We start from the raw sequence: 18,237 nt of genomic DNA, 5'->3' as shown, positions 1-18,237 counted from the left end.
TGAGGGAGTGATTGAGAGGCAGCTTCAGGACTGCTGGAAGCTCCCTCTCCTGCAATCCGGCCGCTGTCTAGAGAGCATCGGTTGTGTCCCGAGGAACGACACAACAGTTGGCAGGTTGTTTCAGGGACAGGAACACCTTCAGGCGCAGAACTGTTGTTTATAGGTTGTAATTCAGCAAGAAAGTTCAGGTGGCCTACCGGGGTCCAATAAGCTGCCTTGTTCTGCTCCAGGTCGCTGTTAACAGTTCTAGCTCAGGCTGCGCAGGCGAGAGTTTCTCTTCTTTCCTCTCCCTGCAATGTTGCGATTTCTCAGCCTCTGAGTCATGAAACTGAGCAAGACGATTCTGCCAAACTGGGATTTCAAATTTTATTTATTTAGAGACACTGCGTGGGACAGGCCCTTCTGGCCCAATGAGCAGCGTTGCCTAGCAACCCAACTACTTAGCACTATCCTAATCACAGGGTAATTTACAATGACCTGCTAACTGGTAACTGGCAGACCAATCTGCTAACTGGTACGTCTTTGGAATGTGGGAGGAAACTGGAGCAGTTGGAGGAAACCCATGTTGTCACGGGGAGGAAGTACAAGCTCCTGATTGGTGGCGCAGGAATTGAAATCCGATGCTCCATTGCGCTAACTGCTACGCTACTGTGGCATGGGGACAAATCTCATCCCTGGTGTAGAGAAGATGTTTAGAAGTGCTTAGAAGAATGAGAGGGAAATCTCATTGAAACCTATCGAATATTGAAATGCTTAGATAGAGTGGATGTGGAGAGGGTGTTTCCTATAGTGGGGGGACTCAGAGGGCACAACATCGGAAAAGAAATAATTCCCTTAAGAACAGAGAGGAGGAGGAATTTCTTTAGCCAGAGGGTAGTGAATCTGTGGAATTCATTGCCACAGGCAGATGTGGAGGCCAAGTCCTTGGGTATATTTAAAACAGAGGTTGATGAGATCTATATCAGTGAAGATGTCAAAGGTTACGGGGAGAAGGCAGGAGAAAAGAGTTGAGAGGGATAATAAATCAGCAAACTTGATGGGCTGAATGGCCTAATTCTGTCCCAATGTCTAATGTAAAACAGTCAAATAGTTATTAGCTATTGAGATGAAGTATCTCAACTCCACTGTCTCTGTCCCTGTCTGATCCACTCAGTGATCCAGTAGTTTGTCCTTTGCTACAGATTCCAGCATCTGCAGTCTCTAGTCTGGAGGTCTGATAGAGTCATAGAGCACTATGGAACAGAAACCCTTCGGCCCATCTTGTCCATGCCAGACTGTTATTGTGCCTCGTCTATCGATCCCCACCTGGACCATAGCCTCCCAAACCCCTCCCATCCATGTACTTAACCAAACTTCTCTTAAATGTTGAAATTGAACCTGCATCCACCACTTCTGGTGGCAGCTCGTTCCACACTCTCACCACCCCCTGAGTGAAGAGGTTCCCCCTCAGCTTCCCTTTAAATATTTCACACTTCACCCTTAACCTCTAGTCCTAGTCTCACCCAGTCTCAATGGAAAAAAGCCTACTTGCATTCATCCTATCTGTACCCTTCCTAAATTTGTATACATCTATCAGATCTCCCCTCATTCTCTCCTCTTATTCAAAGTTCAAAGTCCAAAGTAAATTTATTATCTAAGTATGTATATGTCCTCACACACTACTTTGAGGTTCATTTTCTTGCAGGCATTCAGAGTAGAGCAAAACATTGCAATAGAATCAGTGAAAATCAAAGTACAAACACTGTCAAGAAGCCAGTGTGCAAAAGAAAACAAACTGTGCAATTAATAAATAAATAACACTGAGAACGCGAGTTGTGGAGTCCTTGAAAGTGAGTTTGTAGGTTCAGTGTGGAATCGGTTCAGTGTTGAGGTGAGTGAAATTGTGCACGTTGGTTCAGGAGCCTGTCGATAGAAGGGCAGTAACTGTTCCTGAACCTGCTGGTGTGGTCCTGGCAACATCGTTGTAAATTTTCCCTGCACTCTTTCAATCTTATTGCTATCTTTCCTGTAGGAGGGTGACCAGAACTGCGCGCAATACCTGAACAGCCAGAGCTAGCACTGTAAGGGTTAAGGACGGTTTACTGCATGCCAGTAGGCCACCCAAACCTTCTTGCCCAATCATCGCCAATAGACAATGGTTTTGTGCCAGAAGGTCTTGCGCTCCAGGGCTCTGCAGGCGGTGTTCTTGTAGAAGTCAGAAATGAAAACCTGTTCCGCTTCTTCACCGACACAGAACGTAGAACAGTGCAGGCCCTTCGGTCCACGATGCTGTTCCGACCTTTTAACCTACTCCAAGGTTAATCTAACCCTTCCCTCCCAGATAGCCCTCCATTTTTATTTTATCTATGTTCATGTCTAAGAGTCGCTTTAATGTCCCAAATGTATCTAACTCTAGTGCTAGCCTTGGCAGTGTGTTCCTTGTATTTACCACTTTCTGTGTAAAAAACCTACTCTGACCCTGCCCCCCACCCCACAAACATTCTTCCAGACACCTTGAAATTATGTCCACTCGAATTAGCCATTTCTACCCTGGGAAAATTGTCCACTCTGTCTTTGTCATATACATCTCCAATCAAGTCACCTCTCATCTCCTTCCGCTTCAAAGGGAAATCCCCTAAGTCATGCTCTCTAATTCGGGCAGCATCCTGGTAAATCACCTCTGCACCCTCTCTAAAGCTTCCACACCCTTCCTATAGTGAGGCAACCGGAACTGAGCATGTCACTTCAAGTACCTTGGTAATTAATGTCATCCAGAGTTCTGGATACACGTAGGTCCTCACTGAATGGTTGCAAGGGATTGCAGAGCCTGCTGGAGTTCTGGTGTTAGTCAGCCCTCAGAAACATGAATGGCCTTCAGAAGCTGCTGTGTGGAAGAGGTGTCAGGATGCTGACTGGCACAGAAACAAGGGGTAAACAGCTCCTGAGCATGCTGCCTTTACAGCGGGCAATTCCAGCGGACCTGATGTCATGGACCATTCTTAGGGGTCAGTCTCTGTGGTCTCTCTCTTTCACACACACACACACTTGGGCATGCATACACATACACTGCCCCACACACGCATTCATACACACACTGACATACACACATGCGCAGACTTGCAAACACACAGACACACACATGTATTCATGTACACACGTAAACACAAGTGTGCGCACGCACACACACACACACACACACACACACACACACTTGGGCATGCATACACATACACTGCCCCACACATGCATTCATACACACACACACACACACACACACACACACACACACACACACACACACACACACACACACACACACACACACTTCTTACTTGGGCATGCATACACATACACTGCCCCACACACACATTCATACACACACTGACATACACACATGCGCAGACTTGCAAACACACAGACACACACATGCATTCATGTACACACGTAAACACAAGTGTGCGCACGCACACACACACACACACACACACACACACACACACACACACACACACACACACACACACACACACACACACACACACACACACACACACACACACACACACACACAATCTTCCATCTTCCTCTGAGTCTGGTTCACCAAGGGGTGACATCAGCTTCTGATTGCAGGCTCTGCTGCCACGGGCCCCTCCCGTGTGAATGAAGCCTCAGGGCTGGGGAATACCTGGGGTGTGTGCTAGACAAGGAGCTGGAAGGTTGGACTTGACTGAGCCCTGCTCTGTGACCTGCCAAAACGTTGGGACAAAGAGCAAGCTGGAGTGGGACGTTGAGGAGGCGAGCTAACCCAGTGTTCCCGTTAGAAGGTGTCGCAGGAATGATGTGAATGTCCCTTTTTCTTTCTCAGTGAGAAAGTGGTTAGAGCTCACAGTGAGATTCGCCCCTTTCAATTCTCTCCGACTCAGCACCAGCCTCGTAGTTACCGGAACTGAAGGCTCATTACCGTGTCTGTACGCACAACTAACAGTTGGTCTGTGTGTGGATGTTTGATTGCATGTTCAACAACACACACATTATACTGGAGGAACTCTTCCCAAGGTGAAAATGGCTATTGCAATTCTGACACCTAAATATCTAAAAGAACCCGTAACTTTGAAAGGAATATTATCACATATAGAGACAAATTCATTTAAAGGAAGTAATTCACTTTTACTAAAATTTAGTAAAAAGTAGGTTAAAATCGTGGGCTGAAGGGCCTTACTGTACTGTAATATTCTATGTCCAGAACCAGAGTGGATAACTTCACTCACCCCAACACTGATCTGAGTCCACAAACTGTGAATTCACTTTCAAGGACTCTGCAACTCACGTTCTCTGTATGTATGCCTGTACAGTATGCATTTAAAAAAATTTATTATTATAATTTGCAGTTTGTCTTCTTTTGCATGTTGGTTGTTTATAAGTCTATGTCTGCGTGTTGTATTTCATTGATGCTATTGTATGTCCTTGTTCCACTGTGAATGCCTGCAAGAGAATGAATCTCACAGTAGTATATGGTGACATAAATTTATATTGAACTTTGACCTTTGAACTACATTCTATGTCCTAACTTAACAAGCCTGGCAGCATCTATTGGCAGCAGTAAACAGTCACCATTTTGGGCCGAGACCCTTCATCAGCACTGCCCAGATGAAGACTCTTGGTTTGAAGCTTTAACTTTTTATTCCCCGTCATAGATGCTGCTCGACCTTCTGGGTCCCTCTGGGTGGGTGTTTGTGTGTGTGTTGCTCAAGATGAGGGTTAGGGTTTGCATCTGCAGAATCTCTGGTGTTCAGCTCTCACAAGTCGATGTCTGGTACTGTGAGAAGGAGAGAGTCGCAGTCGAAGCCTGTTACACTGTCAGGTTTTGATTGATGACTGGAAGTAAACACAGAGAAGGTAGATAAACACTTCTTCTGATAACAGTTTTCCTTCCTAATTTATTGCCTCTTTCCCTTTGCTAAGGAGAGTTGAGGAGCACCCATTGTTTGGTACTTCTGCGGCGTCTTTGATGAGTAAAGACTAACTCCAGGCCCACTCAATATCACAAGATGAAGTAAAGCTGTCACCTCTCCCTGGCTCCCTAGAAGATGAATGGTTAAGCAGTGATATTCAGAGCAACACGCTGGAGGAAAACAGCAGGTCAGGCAACGTGTACGGAAATGAACATACAGTCGATGTTTTGGGCCGAGATCTTTCATCCGGATTGGAAAGGAAGGGGGAAAGAGACGAGGATAAAAAGGTGGGGGGAGGGGAAGGAGGACAAGCTATAGAAGATGATAGGTGGGTGGAAAAGTAAAGGGCTGGAGAAGATGGAATCTGATAGGAGAAGAGAGTGGACCGTAGGAGAAAGGGAAGAAGGGAGGGGCACCAGGAGGTGATAGGCAGGTGAGGAGAAGATGTTAGAAACCAGAGTGAGGAATAGAAGAAGAGGGAAAGGGGAGGGGAAAAATTACTAGAAGCAAAAATTGATGTTCATGCCATCAGGTTGGAGGCCACTTAAACGGGGTACAAGGTGTTGCTCCTCCACCCTTAGAGGGGCCTCATTGTGGCAGAAGAGGAGACCATGGACCAGCCTGTTGAAATGGGAATATGAATTAAAATGGTTGGCCACCATGAATTTCTGGTTTTAGTGGCTAGAGCAGAGGTGCTTGATGTTCTGAGCGCAGGAAGGTGTTGGATGATTCTCAGAGCTTCCCTTAGTGCTTCTCAGCAAAGGAACTAGTTGTGGATTACAGGAGGAATGGAGACGGACTAACCCCTATTGACATCAATGGATCTGGGGTTGAGAGGGTAAACAGCTTCAAGTTCCTCAGCATCCACATCACTGAGGACCTCATGTGGTCTGTACACACCAGCTGTGCGGTGAAAATTGCACAACAGTACCTCTTTCGCCTCAGATGGTTGAGGAAATTTGGTACGGGCCCCCAAATCCTAAGAACTTTCTACAGGGGCACAATTGAGTGGATGCATCACTGCCTGGTATGGGAACTGTACCTCCCTTAATCGCAGAACCAGCGCATCTGTAGTTGTGAACTTCCCATGATTCAGGACAGTTAGAAGGACAGATGTGTAAAAAGGGCCCGTAGGATCATTGGGGACCCGAGCCATCCCAACCACAATATATTCCAATTGCTACCATCTGGGAAACGGTACCGCAGCATAAAAGCCAGGACCAACAGGCTCCGGGACAGCTTCTTCCACCAGGCCATCAGACTGATTAATTCATACTGATTTGAGTGTACTCTATATTAAATTGACTGTTCTATTCTTTATAAATTATTATAAATTACACATTGCACATTGCATATTTAGATGGAGACGTAACATAAAGATTTTTACTCCTCATGTATGTGAAGGATGTCAGAAATAAAGTCAATTCAATTCAATTCACCAGAACGGTCTCAGCATTCCAGTCGTTTGATGAAAACTTACCTAATACTCTGTATTGCTCTAACTCATCTGGGAATTGCAAGGCATCTGGCTGAAAGTCCCTACAAAGGATTGTGAGGATCAGTGGGGTTTCTCTTCCAGCCGTCAGAAGTATTTATCAGGAGTGCTGCGTACTCAGGGCCCTTAGCGTGGTCAAGAATCCCTCCTTTTTGTCCAGCAATCTATTTGACATCCCCCCCCACCCCCCATCCTCATCACATTCTACAGGGGTTGTATTGAGAGCATCCCGAGCAGCTGCATCACTGCCTGGTTCGGAAATTGCACCATCTCGGATCGCAAGACCCTGCAGCGGATAGTGAGGTCAGCTGAGAAGATCATCGGGGTCTCTCCTCCTGCCATCACGGACGCATGCACTACACGCTGCATCCGCAAAGGAAACAGCATTATGAAGGACCCCATGCACCCCTCACACAATCTCTTCTCCCTCCTGCCGTCTGGGCAAAGGCTCTGAAGCATTCGGGCTCTCACGGCCAGACTATGTAACAGTTTCTTCCCCCAAGCTATCAGACTCCTCAATACCCAGAGCCTGGACTGACACCAACTTACTGCCCTCTACTGTGCCTATTGTCTTGTTTATTATTTATTGTAATGTCTGCACAGTTTTTGTGCACTTTATGCAGTCCTGGGTAGGTCTGTAGTCTAGTGTAGTTTTTTTTCTGTGTTTTTTTTTTACGTAGTTCAGTCTAGATTTTGTACTGTGTCACGTAACACCATGGTCCTGAAAAACATTGTCTCATTTTTACTATGTACTGTACCAGCAGTTATGGTTGAAATGACAATAAAAGTGACTTGACTTGACTTATCATCAGACAGGAGGTACCGTAGCATTAGGACAAGGACTGTTGGGATGGGAAACAGCTCCCCCAGGCCATAAGACTACTGAACCCTCTGCCACCACCTGGGTCTCATCACTTATGTTTTTGCTTTTTAACTTGTAAAAGAGCCTTTTACTAAATGTCAATCTTCTGTAATGTATTTTATTATTTCTTAATTTATCTGGGGTAACATTACTTCATGTGTGAGTTATATGTTCTGTGTTGTGCACTTTGCTCTGGAGGAACGTTGTCCCATTTGGCAATATACATGAATGACAATAATCTTGAAGTTGAGTGTTCTACACTCTTCAAAGTTTAACAATTTTCAGATCTGACTTTAATCTGCCTTGCCTGGTCATAAAGAGAAATATGGTAGAATCAGTATATGTAGTGTTTCACTGATTTTTTTGTTCTCCTGTAAATGCCTGCAAGAAAATGAATCTCATGGTAGTATATGGTGACATATATGTACTTTGATAATAAATTCACTTTGAACTTTTAAAGAACAGTGAGTTCAGAATCAGAATCAGATTTATCATCACCATCTTTCCAGTCCTGATTAAGACATATATGTCAAACTCAAGGCCCGCGGGCCAAATCCGGCCTGCGGTGGAATTATCTTTGGCCCGCGAGATAATATCTAATTACTATTAAAGCTGGCCCCAGTAATCGAAGTGCCTATGGCGTATGATATGGCTAATGCTGAGTTTATTCAGGTACCAGGTTTTCAGGGTTTTTAGTGTTTATTCGGCAGTCTTGCTCGGCAGTCTTCTTCATAAGACACGGAATTTGTAAAGTGAAACACTTTGTAGTTATAGCAGAGACTGAGACACATGAGAGCAGGCTGAAAAAACGGAGGCAACGAAAGCTGCGTTCGCACGCGTCCGACTGATCCGGCCCGCATGAAGCTGCATTTTGCTCAATCCGGCCCATGACCTAAAATGAGTTTGACACCCCTGATTTAGAGTGTGTGCTCCTCAAGATTTCCGGCATCTGCAGAATCTCTTGTGTTTATGATGTGAAATTTGTCGTTTTGCAGCATCAAGCTGCTCTCTGTCCTAAAGCAGACCACTTGATCGTTGCTAGCTTGCTATTTCAGACTTGATATGTATGCCTGACGAAAGGCTCTGAATCTGAGGCAGTAACTTTCTCCCTCCACGTGCGCTGCCTGACCTGATGACTATTTCCAGCTTCTGCAGGTCTTTGCTCATTACAGGAGATACACCATTGGGCATAAAACACTTTGGACCACCCAGGAGCGGCAGAGGCCAGGTGTCAGTCAGTAAACGGGCGTCTTTGCTTTCTAACGGTGAAGCAGCTCCCATGACCCTGACCAAATTCAGGTGCCTCACTGGCGGTGTTGATTTTGTTTCTGGCTCAGTGTTAGCCTATAGTTTAAACGGAGACACAGTAATTGACAAGAGTTCAATGATGGCCCAAGTGTAGAGGGAAGGACATAGACACGGAATGAATGGTTCACAGGGCTTTTTCTAAGAACTGTACCCAACTAAAAAACAAACACTAGGCCAACAGGGCCACAAACTGAAAAATCTCAAACTAATTAAAATCTAATGCTGTCTCTGCGGCTCGAAAGCTATAGAGTTGTAGAATCACAGAAAAGTGCAGCACAGAAACAGGTCCTTCGGGCCCTCAATACCCCGACCATCCATGTACTTTCTCCTAAATGTTCAGATCAATCTCGCCTTCACAGCTTGTGTTGGCAGCTTGTTCCACACTCTCAGGACCATCTGAGTGAAGAAGTTAAACATTTCACCTTTCACCCTTAACCCATGACCTTTAGTTGTAGTCCTACCCATCCTCAGTGGAAAAAGCCTGCTTGCATTTACCCTATCTATACCCCTCGTAGTTTTGAAACCTCGAACTAAATTAAATTTTGCTCCTTGAATGGTGCCTAGCTAAATCATTAATTTTCTTTCCCAGAATGTGGACGAAGGTAATCAAGGAGCATTGTTGTTGCTGTGCTTCGATGAAGACTTGACAAGACTGAAACTGTCATGGTCCCATCTGGCTATTCCCCATTACCTCGTTAATTGGGACCTAACCCCCTTGCCTGATTGCCAAAATGAGGAATGGAATAAGAGAGTGGGGGATAAATTGCTGAAATTTAGAGAAATCGATTTTGGTTCCTGCCAAGTTCAAAGTAAAATTTATTATCAGAGTACATACATATCATCACATCCAACCCTGAGATTCTTTTTCCTGCGGGCATACTTAGCAAATCTATAGAACAGTAACTGTAAACAGGATCAATGGAAATCAAACTGTGCAAATGCAGATATAAATAAATAGCAATAAATAATGAGCATGAAATAACAAGATAAAAGAGACCATGGGAGTGTGGGAACACCAAAAATAGAATGAGTGTAGTTAGCCCCTTTATTCAAGAGCCTGATGGTTGAGGGGTAGTAACTGTTCTTGAACCTGGTGGTGCGAGTCCTGATGCTCTTGTATCTTGTACCTGATGGCAGCAGTGAGAAAAGAGGATAGCCTGGGTGGTGGGGATCTCTGATGATGGATGCTGCTTTTCTACAGTGATGTTTCATGTAGATGTGCTCAGTGGTTGGGAGAGTTTACCTGTGATGTACTGGGCCAAATCCATTACCTTCTGTAGGATTTTCCACTCAAAGGCATTGATGTTCCCTTACCGGACCATAATGCAGCCAGTCAGTGTACTTTCCACCACACATCTATAAAAGTTTGCCAAGGTTTTCGATGACGTGCTGAATCTCCACAGACTCCTGAGGAAGTAGAGGCACTGTAGTGCTTTCTTTGCAATTACGTTTATATAATGGGTCCAGGACAGGTTCTCTTAGATAGTTACATCCAGGAATTTAAAGTTATTGACCCTCTCCACCTCTGATCCTCCAACGATTACTGGCTCATGGACCTCTGATTTCCCTCTCCTGAAATCTACAATCAGTTCCTTGAACTTGTTGACATTGAGTGAGAGGGTGTTGTTACTACACCACTTAGCCAAGTTGTCAATCTCGCTCCAGTATGCTGATTCATCACCGCCTTTGATACAGCCCACAACAGTGGTGTCATCAGCAGACTTGTATATGGTGTTGGAGCGGTACAAAGCCACACTGTCACAGGTGAAAAGTGAGTAGAGCAGGGAGCTAAGCACACATCCCAGCGGTGCTCCTGTGCTGATGGAGATTGTGGAGGAGATGGTTCTGCCAATCTGAATTGACTGGGGTCTGCAAGTGAGAAAATCCAGGATCCAATTGCACAAGGAGGTATTGAGACCCAAGTCATGGAGTTTACTGATTAGTTTTGAGGGTATGATGCTGTTAAATGCTGAGCTGTAATCAATAAAGAGCATCCTATTGGAGGCTACTCACATGGAATATAAGGTGCTGGCTATCCAACCACCTACCTTCCCCCTCACCTGGTTTCACCCATCACCTTCCCTTCACCCATCTTCTTTTTACTGCTCCCTCTTTCCTTTCCAGTCCTGATGATGGGTCTCAGCTCGAAACATCGGCTCTTTATTCCTCTCCATGGATACTGCCTGACCTGCTGAGTTCCTCCAGCGTTTTGTGTGGGCTGATCTGGATATCCAGTATCTGCAGAATCTCTTGTGTTTTAGGTATTGAAGTTGAACGTTATATTGGACTCAGTGCCCAAGACCATCTTAAAAGATCTTAAAGGCTGAAGGTCTTAAAGATTTGCTTTATTTCTCACATGTACATTGAAACCTCACGGGTGGTGGGGTGGAGATATATTTTAACCAAAGGAGGTGTAAGGCGCTCCTTATCTCTGCTAGCCTGCAGGTCACACTTGGGCAAGGTGTAGCACCTACTTAGTCCCCTATCATGGTCTTGTGAAGCCATGGGAGCAGGTGGTGGATGGTCGTATGGTGCATATCACAAGTCCTGGTTATGCGACCACTGACACCAGGCAGACAATCTCTGAAGAGTATTGACAATGGCTGTGGTCACCTGTCTTGTAAAGAGACTGCCCAGAAGAAGGCACATCTGTAGAAAAATTTGCCAAGTACAATCACGGTCAAAGACCACGATCGCCCATGTCATACGATATGGCACATAATGATGATGTCATATGACACAGCACATGCTGCTGATGATGATGATGATGACACCAAAACATACAGTGAAATGTGTAATTTTTTTCTGTCAGTGACCAACGCCGTCTGAAGGTCAACAGAAACAGGAAAAAATTCTGTTTCTAATCACTTTCTGGGATTGAGACTTCCTGTACTGAGTCACTGTGGGGACAAAGGGCGAGTACAGGACTGGTTTAGGGTTTCCGTATCCTAATGTGGGTTTGCTGAGAGTGGGGGTGGGGAGGGTGAGAAGCAAGAGGGTTGCCATGGTAGCCTAGCAGCTAGAGCGACGCTATTACAGCTCAGGGCATCAGAGTTTGGAGATCAATCCCAACGTTTTCTGTAAGAAGTTTGTACGCCCTCCCGATGGAATGCATTAGTTTTCTCCAGGTACTCTGGTTTCCTCCCACAGTCCAAAGACGTATTGGGTAGGTTAATTGGTTGTTGTAAATTGTCCTGTGATTAGCTAGGGTTAAACGCTCAGTGTACAAAATCCAGTTATCCCTTGTGCAATCGAACACATCTACCTTAGCATTGTAGCCAGCCCTTTCTGCTTGTTTCTAATTTATTATTATTATCACCTGATACTTTCATTGTGAACTTGTGTATTTATCCGTTTTCTGCCTTTTTTTCTCAACCGTGTTAAATTCAGAGTGAGGAACACATGCTGTGCTGCTTTTTTAAAACTCAAGTGTCTTGCTGCGCTTCTTTTAAAACTTGAATGTCTCGCTGTATTTTTTTATAACTCGAATGTTTTGCTGCGATTCAACAGGTAGGTAGTCATATCGGGCTCATTTAAAACTTCCTCAATGCTACTGGTATGGTTCGTAACTCCAAAACATAAAAACTAATTGAAAGGAAAACAAGGGAGCCGGGAGATAACTTGTGTATGTTCGTTTTAACTTTAAACGTGACACGCTTGTGGCATGTATGCCATTTGCGTACTATTACATGTAACTTGCAATTAATTATTTAAACAAAGAATGCTTAATCAAACAATATATTTACAATATTACTCAAATGTTACTGAAATATTAGATACGCAGCTCAAACATTAACCCTTTCAATCCCGGGATCATAAGAACATAAGAAATAGGAACAGGAGTCGGCCAACTGGCCCATTGATCCGGTTCTGCCATTCAATCAGATCATGGCTGATCTGGCTGTGGACTCATCCTCACCTACCTGCCTTTTCCCCTACTATGCACAAATCTGTCCAATCTTGTCTTAAATAGATTTACTGAGGCAGCCTCCACTGCTTCATTGGGCAGAACATTCCACAGATTCACCACTCTTTGGGAAAAGCAGTTCATAAGAACATAAGAGATAGGAGCAGGAGTAGGCCAATCGGCCCCTCAAGCCTGCTCCACCATTCAACAAGATCATGGCTGATCCAATCTTAACTCTAGTTTTCACCGAATCCCACAAGGCAACAGTGCCAATCAACAGGGCACCATGCCGCCCATTTTATTTTATTATTCATCCCGCCCAAACCCATGTGATCACCCGGGGGGAAAAAACCGAGTTGCCAATTGAGGAGAAAAAATCTAGAAAATTCCTCTCCGACCCATCCAGGCTATCGAAAACTGGTCCAGGAGATCACATGGCTGATCTAAACCTAGCCTCATGCCCACTTACCTGCTCGCTCACCGTATCCCCTAATGCCTAGTTCCTCCTCATCTTCATCCTAAGTTTACTCCCCCGAAACTTGAGGCTATGTCCCTTAAGTTCTAGTCTCACCTATCAGTGAAACTACTTCCCTGCCTCTATTCTTTCACAATTCTATGTTTCTATAAGACCTACTTTCATTCTTCTGAATTCTAGCAAGTATAGTCCCAGGAAACTTAACTGCTCCTCATAGTCTAACCCCCTCATTTCTGGAATCAATCTGGTGAACGACCTCCGCACCACCTCCAAATCTAGTAATATCCTTCCTTAAAGTAAGGAGACCAGAACTGCACACAGTACTCCAGTGGCCTCACCAGTATGTAGTACAGTTGCAGCGTAACCTCCCTGCTCTTAAACCCAATCCCTCTTGCAATGAAAGCCAACATTCAATTTGCCTTCTTGATAACCTGCTGCACCTGCAAACCGAACTTTTGCGATCATTCTCGAGAACATCCCCTGAACCCTCTCCAGTGCCAGCACATCCTTTCTTAGATAAGGGGCTGATAATACTCCAAGTGTGGTCTGACCAATGCCATATAAAGCCTCAGCATAAACATCCTTGCTTTTATATTCTAGTCCTCTCGAAATGAATGCTAACGTTGCCTTTGCCGACTCAACCTGCAAGATAACCTTTAGGGAATCCTGCTCGAGTACTCCCAAGTCCCTTAGTATGTTGAGAAATTTGTTGTTTTGTGGCACAAGTACAATGCGATGCATAAAAATCACTGCAAGTAACAATAATATATCAACCAGGTCAATAAATAAGCAAAAAAAGAGAGCTTAGTGTTCATGGGCTGTTTTAGAAGCAGTACTTGAAACATTAAATGTGTACCCCCAGGCTTCTGCACCTCCTCGCTGATGGGCAGGTCCTGGGTGATGGGAGTCCTTCACGATGGATGGCATCGTCTTTGGAAGATGTTCTTGATGGAGGGGAGGCTAGTGCCCATGATGGAGAGGGCACTGCAGCTTCCTTCAATCATGTGCTTTGCCTTTTCTTTGGTGGTGGTGGGGGGGAACCAAAAAGAAAAGGGGGAGAGATGGAAAGGGAAAGGCGACGAGGTTAGAATGCAATCGGAAACATTGAACAATGTTCTGCGGAGGAAGGGAACGTGTCAGTGCAATAACTGACATGGTCTCACCGGGCGAACCATAGTGTAGCGGTCACCAGTTCAATTCCTGCTCTGTCTTCTAATAGTTTGTATGTTCTTCCCGAGAATGCATATGGGTTTCCTCCCACGTTCCAAAGATGTACAGTTAATTGGTCCCATGGGTATAACTGGGCGGCGCTGGCATTTGGGGGCCAGAAGGGCCTGTTATCACTAAATTTAAAAAAAAATTAATCCCTCTGCTCTGGTTTGTGTTGTAGGATGACTCATCGATGTTCTTCCAGTTTGGCCCGTCCATCGAGCAGCAGGCCTCTGTAATGCTGAACGTGATGGAAGAATACGACTGGTACATTTTTTCCATTGTAACAAGTTATTTCCCTGGATACCAGGAGTTTATCAATAAGATCCGAAGCACCATTGAGAACAGTTTTGTTGGTTGGGAGATGGAGGAGGTCATGTCACTGGACATTTCGGTAGACGATCGTGAGACCAAGATCCAAAACCAGCTGAAGAAGTTACAGAGCCCGGTCATCCTCTTGTTTTGCACTAAGGACGAGGCCACTTATATTTTTGAAGTGGCCGAGTCCGTTGGCCTGACGGGCTATGGTTATATCTGGATTGTGCCCAGCACAGTGACCGGGAATACAGACATCATTTTGCCAGAGTTCCCGACGGGATTAATTTCTGTTTCCTACGACGAATGGGATTACGGACTCCCGGCCAGGGTCAGGGACGGAGTCGCCATCATCACCACAGCGGCTTCAACCATGCTGGCCGAACACAAGGAGATCATGGAACCCAAGACCAGCTGCTACAGCGTGCAGGAGAGGAGGGCTCACCAATCGAACACCTTGCACAGGTAAGGCGTGATTCTGAATTTCTCACTGTTGACTTGCGAGACGATGATGCAATTGATGGGATTCACTTTGGAGCGTTCTGTGAACACACCTTCCTAAAATGTCTGCATAAAAACGTGTTAACCTTTCTGTATAGCTGTTGTGATTGTGATTTGCGGCTGGTCGTTCATTGACGTGAAACACGGTCTCGGGTCTGGCGGTGACGTGTAAAACTGGATGTAGTGACGCAGTGCGTGGTACCACAGACTAGAACTGAGCTATACCATAAAGTTTTTGTACCGCATCCTCCGGCTGTAATTGAACTGCGCTCCTCCGGTAAGAGGGGCGCGATATTTCAACCAGGGTCATTCTTTGTAGAAGTGTGGCTGGCATTGCAATCCTGTTATTGCCATCATTTCACAAGCGTAAGGAAACCTTGGAGGTCTGCATTGTGTTGGAGCTGTTTACAGCCAGTGTCACAAAATCTCATTCCCTGCTGCTAGAACTTGTTGCGTGAGCAGAAAAGGGCGACGCACCGGTGGGAGAACGGAGACCTGCGATGTATTTAAGTTACAACGTGGGAACAATCTTCCTTTAAGCCCATCGCCTCTTACCGGGGGCATAGGCTGCCGGCAGGAGCTTGCCAGAGTCCTCTGTCCTGGGTTAGTATTTCAAATGGTCCCCAGGTATAGCTCACCTTCGAAGATCCACCCCCGCGCAGGGAAGAGGTCTTTGGAGCTTCTGCTGGCGATTGTGTAGCCCTGGGATGAAGCTGGAAGCCCAATGCCCAACTCTCCTCCTTTCGGAGCCGGGCTTAGGGCCAAACATGGCGGAGTTATTGGAACAGCAGCGATAATAATAATAATAATAACTTATTTATAGCTCTTCTCATCCAGACGATGTAGTTCCAAGTGCAGTACAATGGGATAAGATGCAAACATGAAAATAAAAGATCTGAGTTAAAAGCCTGGTTAAACAAATAGGTTTTGAGCTGGCGTTTAAAAGTGTCAACTGAGTCTACATCGTTTAATGTTTTGGGTATTGAATTGCACAGCTTAGTTTAAAAAAAAAAGACGACCTGCCAATTAATCATCCATTTAATCTGTGTCAGTGTTAATTCTGCAAGAGTTCTAATCATGTTTAGTAACTGTTTCTTTATCCTTTCTGCTCCTTTCCTTCACCCCCCTCATCCAAACTAATCCTGAATGTTGAATTCGCTTCTGTCTTAAGTGAACTCGCACCTCTCCCAGCAAAGATATTATCCAGCCCTCGGGTCTATATATTTAATCGCGTACCACTGAACTCTGGATATTGAGTCCTCAATTAATCCTTCTAATCTGTCTCATCCATTCATGCTTTTAAACATTCCCAGCAATATTCCACCAAGAGCGTGCAACGTTCTAATGAAGCCTGACTCAAGATTCCAGGTTTCTCTTTATATTGTAAGTCTATTTTATCAGTCTGTAGAGACAGTGGGGCTGTTCTGCACCCTCCTGAAAATGTTAAGATTTTGTAGAATCTGTGTGATTCCCCCCCCCCCAACTCTTTAGCATACAAATGGTGAGAGTTAACCAAGACTGAAATACTTTCCTAAATAATTGGTTTCATTAACATTATAATATGATGGTTTGCAGACTTTATCTGGGAACACAGCCCAGAAGCGAGGGTGATTAACTTCTAGTTGAGAGAATGCGTTTAATTGTTGAGGTCGACTTTGAACTGCTTCTGTTAAAAAGCTATATTTTATAAGTCTTCATTGCTGACAGAATAAGCTATTTATAGTTTCGAATTCTCTCATTGTTTAAGAAGATAGTTCTCTTTATTATGGTTTGCTGACCTCTTTTGAAATTCTGACGAATCTTGAATGCAGCAGTTAACCGTCTCTTTTTGTATTCTTTATTCTTAAGCAATAACTTCATCAACAAAACCTTTCAAGTGTGGTTAAATTTACCAGCTGGCTGACATGCCTTGTGATTTTGGTCAAACTTGAACTAATTAAATTCTGATTTCCTATCAATATTTCCAGCTTTACAAAGAGGAATTAAAACTTCATTGTTATCATTTTTTTTCCAGTAGATTCAATGTTGGCAAGCACTATAACCAGTGAAAACAGATTCTAAAATTTGTTTCAAATACAGAAAATTATTGCCAACGTCCAAATCCGAAATGTAAACAAAACCTGCCGGAAATGATCTGGAGGTGGGGCAGGATTTTGTGGAGAGAGAAAACGTTGAAGGTTGATGCTATTTCACCTGGATTTTTAACTTAGCAAATCAGAAATAAAACAGTTTTGGTGATAAGGTGGCGGCGAGGGTCACTTGACGGATAAACTGTATTTTATTTAAGTGCAGCTTTGGTGATTTATAGGTAATATTCCAAAATTCAGCTCGTTTTTGTAGAAAAAAACGAAACCTAGTGGTTCATGGTCTGGTTAGAGTCACATGTTACATCAAGAGTGCAGTAAAACGGGAGCTTATAATTTCAAATTTGCAATTTCGAAGGGGTGACTGAGAAAGCGATCTCTGACGGCACAAATGTAACCTAGTCAAGGATCAGGCGGGATGATCGACCCAGGAATTAATTTAAGGGAAACAAACACATCATATAGAAATTAAATCGTTGCTACGCGTGCTGTTATGGCATTAGCTGCCCCTTCAGATCCGTGTCTAAAAGAAAGATTCAGAAATTCTAATCAGACCTAGTGTGCTGACTATGTTAGAAGGAAACAAAGGCATTTCGTGTCCGCTGTATCTGTTGTTGCATTTTTACTTTCCATGACTCAGAAAGGAGCTCGCATCGCAGGCAAAGAACGCACAATTAAAACAATAGTTCTATTTATCGAAGCTCTGTTGCTGTTGTGATATTCCCGATCTGATCTTAAAAGGATCAATTCCGCCATTCTGCAGTCGTTAATGGCACATGTTCATACCCAGAGCGCATTGCGCAAGAGAATACGCCCAATATGTCTTGGCGGCAACCTGCACATTGCTGCATGGGTGCTCTGTCCGCGGAGGACGCAGCTCAACAACAGCAGTGCAGTCGATGTACTGATTACCGAATGCAGGTGGTTTAACCACACGTGCAGCAAATAGTCCCGATTGGAATGACCGTTTGTTAGTTTATAGTGCATGAAACATGTTTGGCGTTGGTTTAAATCCAATACTAACCGGGAAATATAATAATAATATCAGGATTTGCAAAGCTAGTGCATTTACTGACTTGAGTTTTGTCATTCAGCAGCTAGTGTTGATCATTTTCTATTAAAAGTTGACATACCAATAGACATGATTATA

At 44.4% G+C, this 18,237-nt stretch overlaps 1 protein-coding gene across 1 annotated transcript in view; it reads left to right on the top strand.

Annotated features, from left to right (window-relative positions):
- The window catches only part of LOC140719369 (glutamate receptor ionotropic, NMDA 2B-like), a 515,361-nt gene that overhangs the window by 282,591 nt on the left and 214,533 nt on the right, over positions 1 to 18,237 (top strand). The window contains exon 5 of the mRNA XM_073033963.1: positions 14,369 to 14,967. Coding sequence (XP_072890064.1) covers positions 14,369 to 14,967 — 599 coding nt within the window. The remainder of the gene's footprint in view (positions 1 to 14,368; positions 14,968 to 18,237) is intronic.

The sequence above is a fragment of the Hemitrygon akajei genome, chromosome 31 (assembly GCF_048418815.1).
Source record: "Hemitrygon akajei chromosome 31, sHemAka1.3, whole genome shotgun sequence".
NCBI lineage: Eukaryota > Metazoa > Chordata > Chondrichthyes > Myliobatiformes > Dasyatidae > Hemitrygon > Hemitrygon akajei.
Note: the sequence above shows the minus strand (reverse complement) of the source record. Positions and strands in the feature narration are given on the sequence as shown.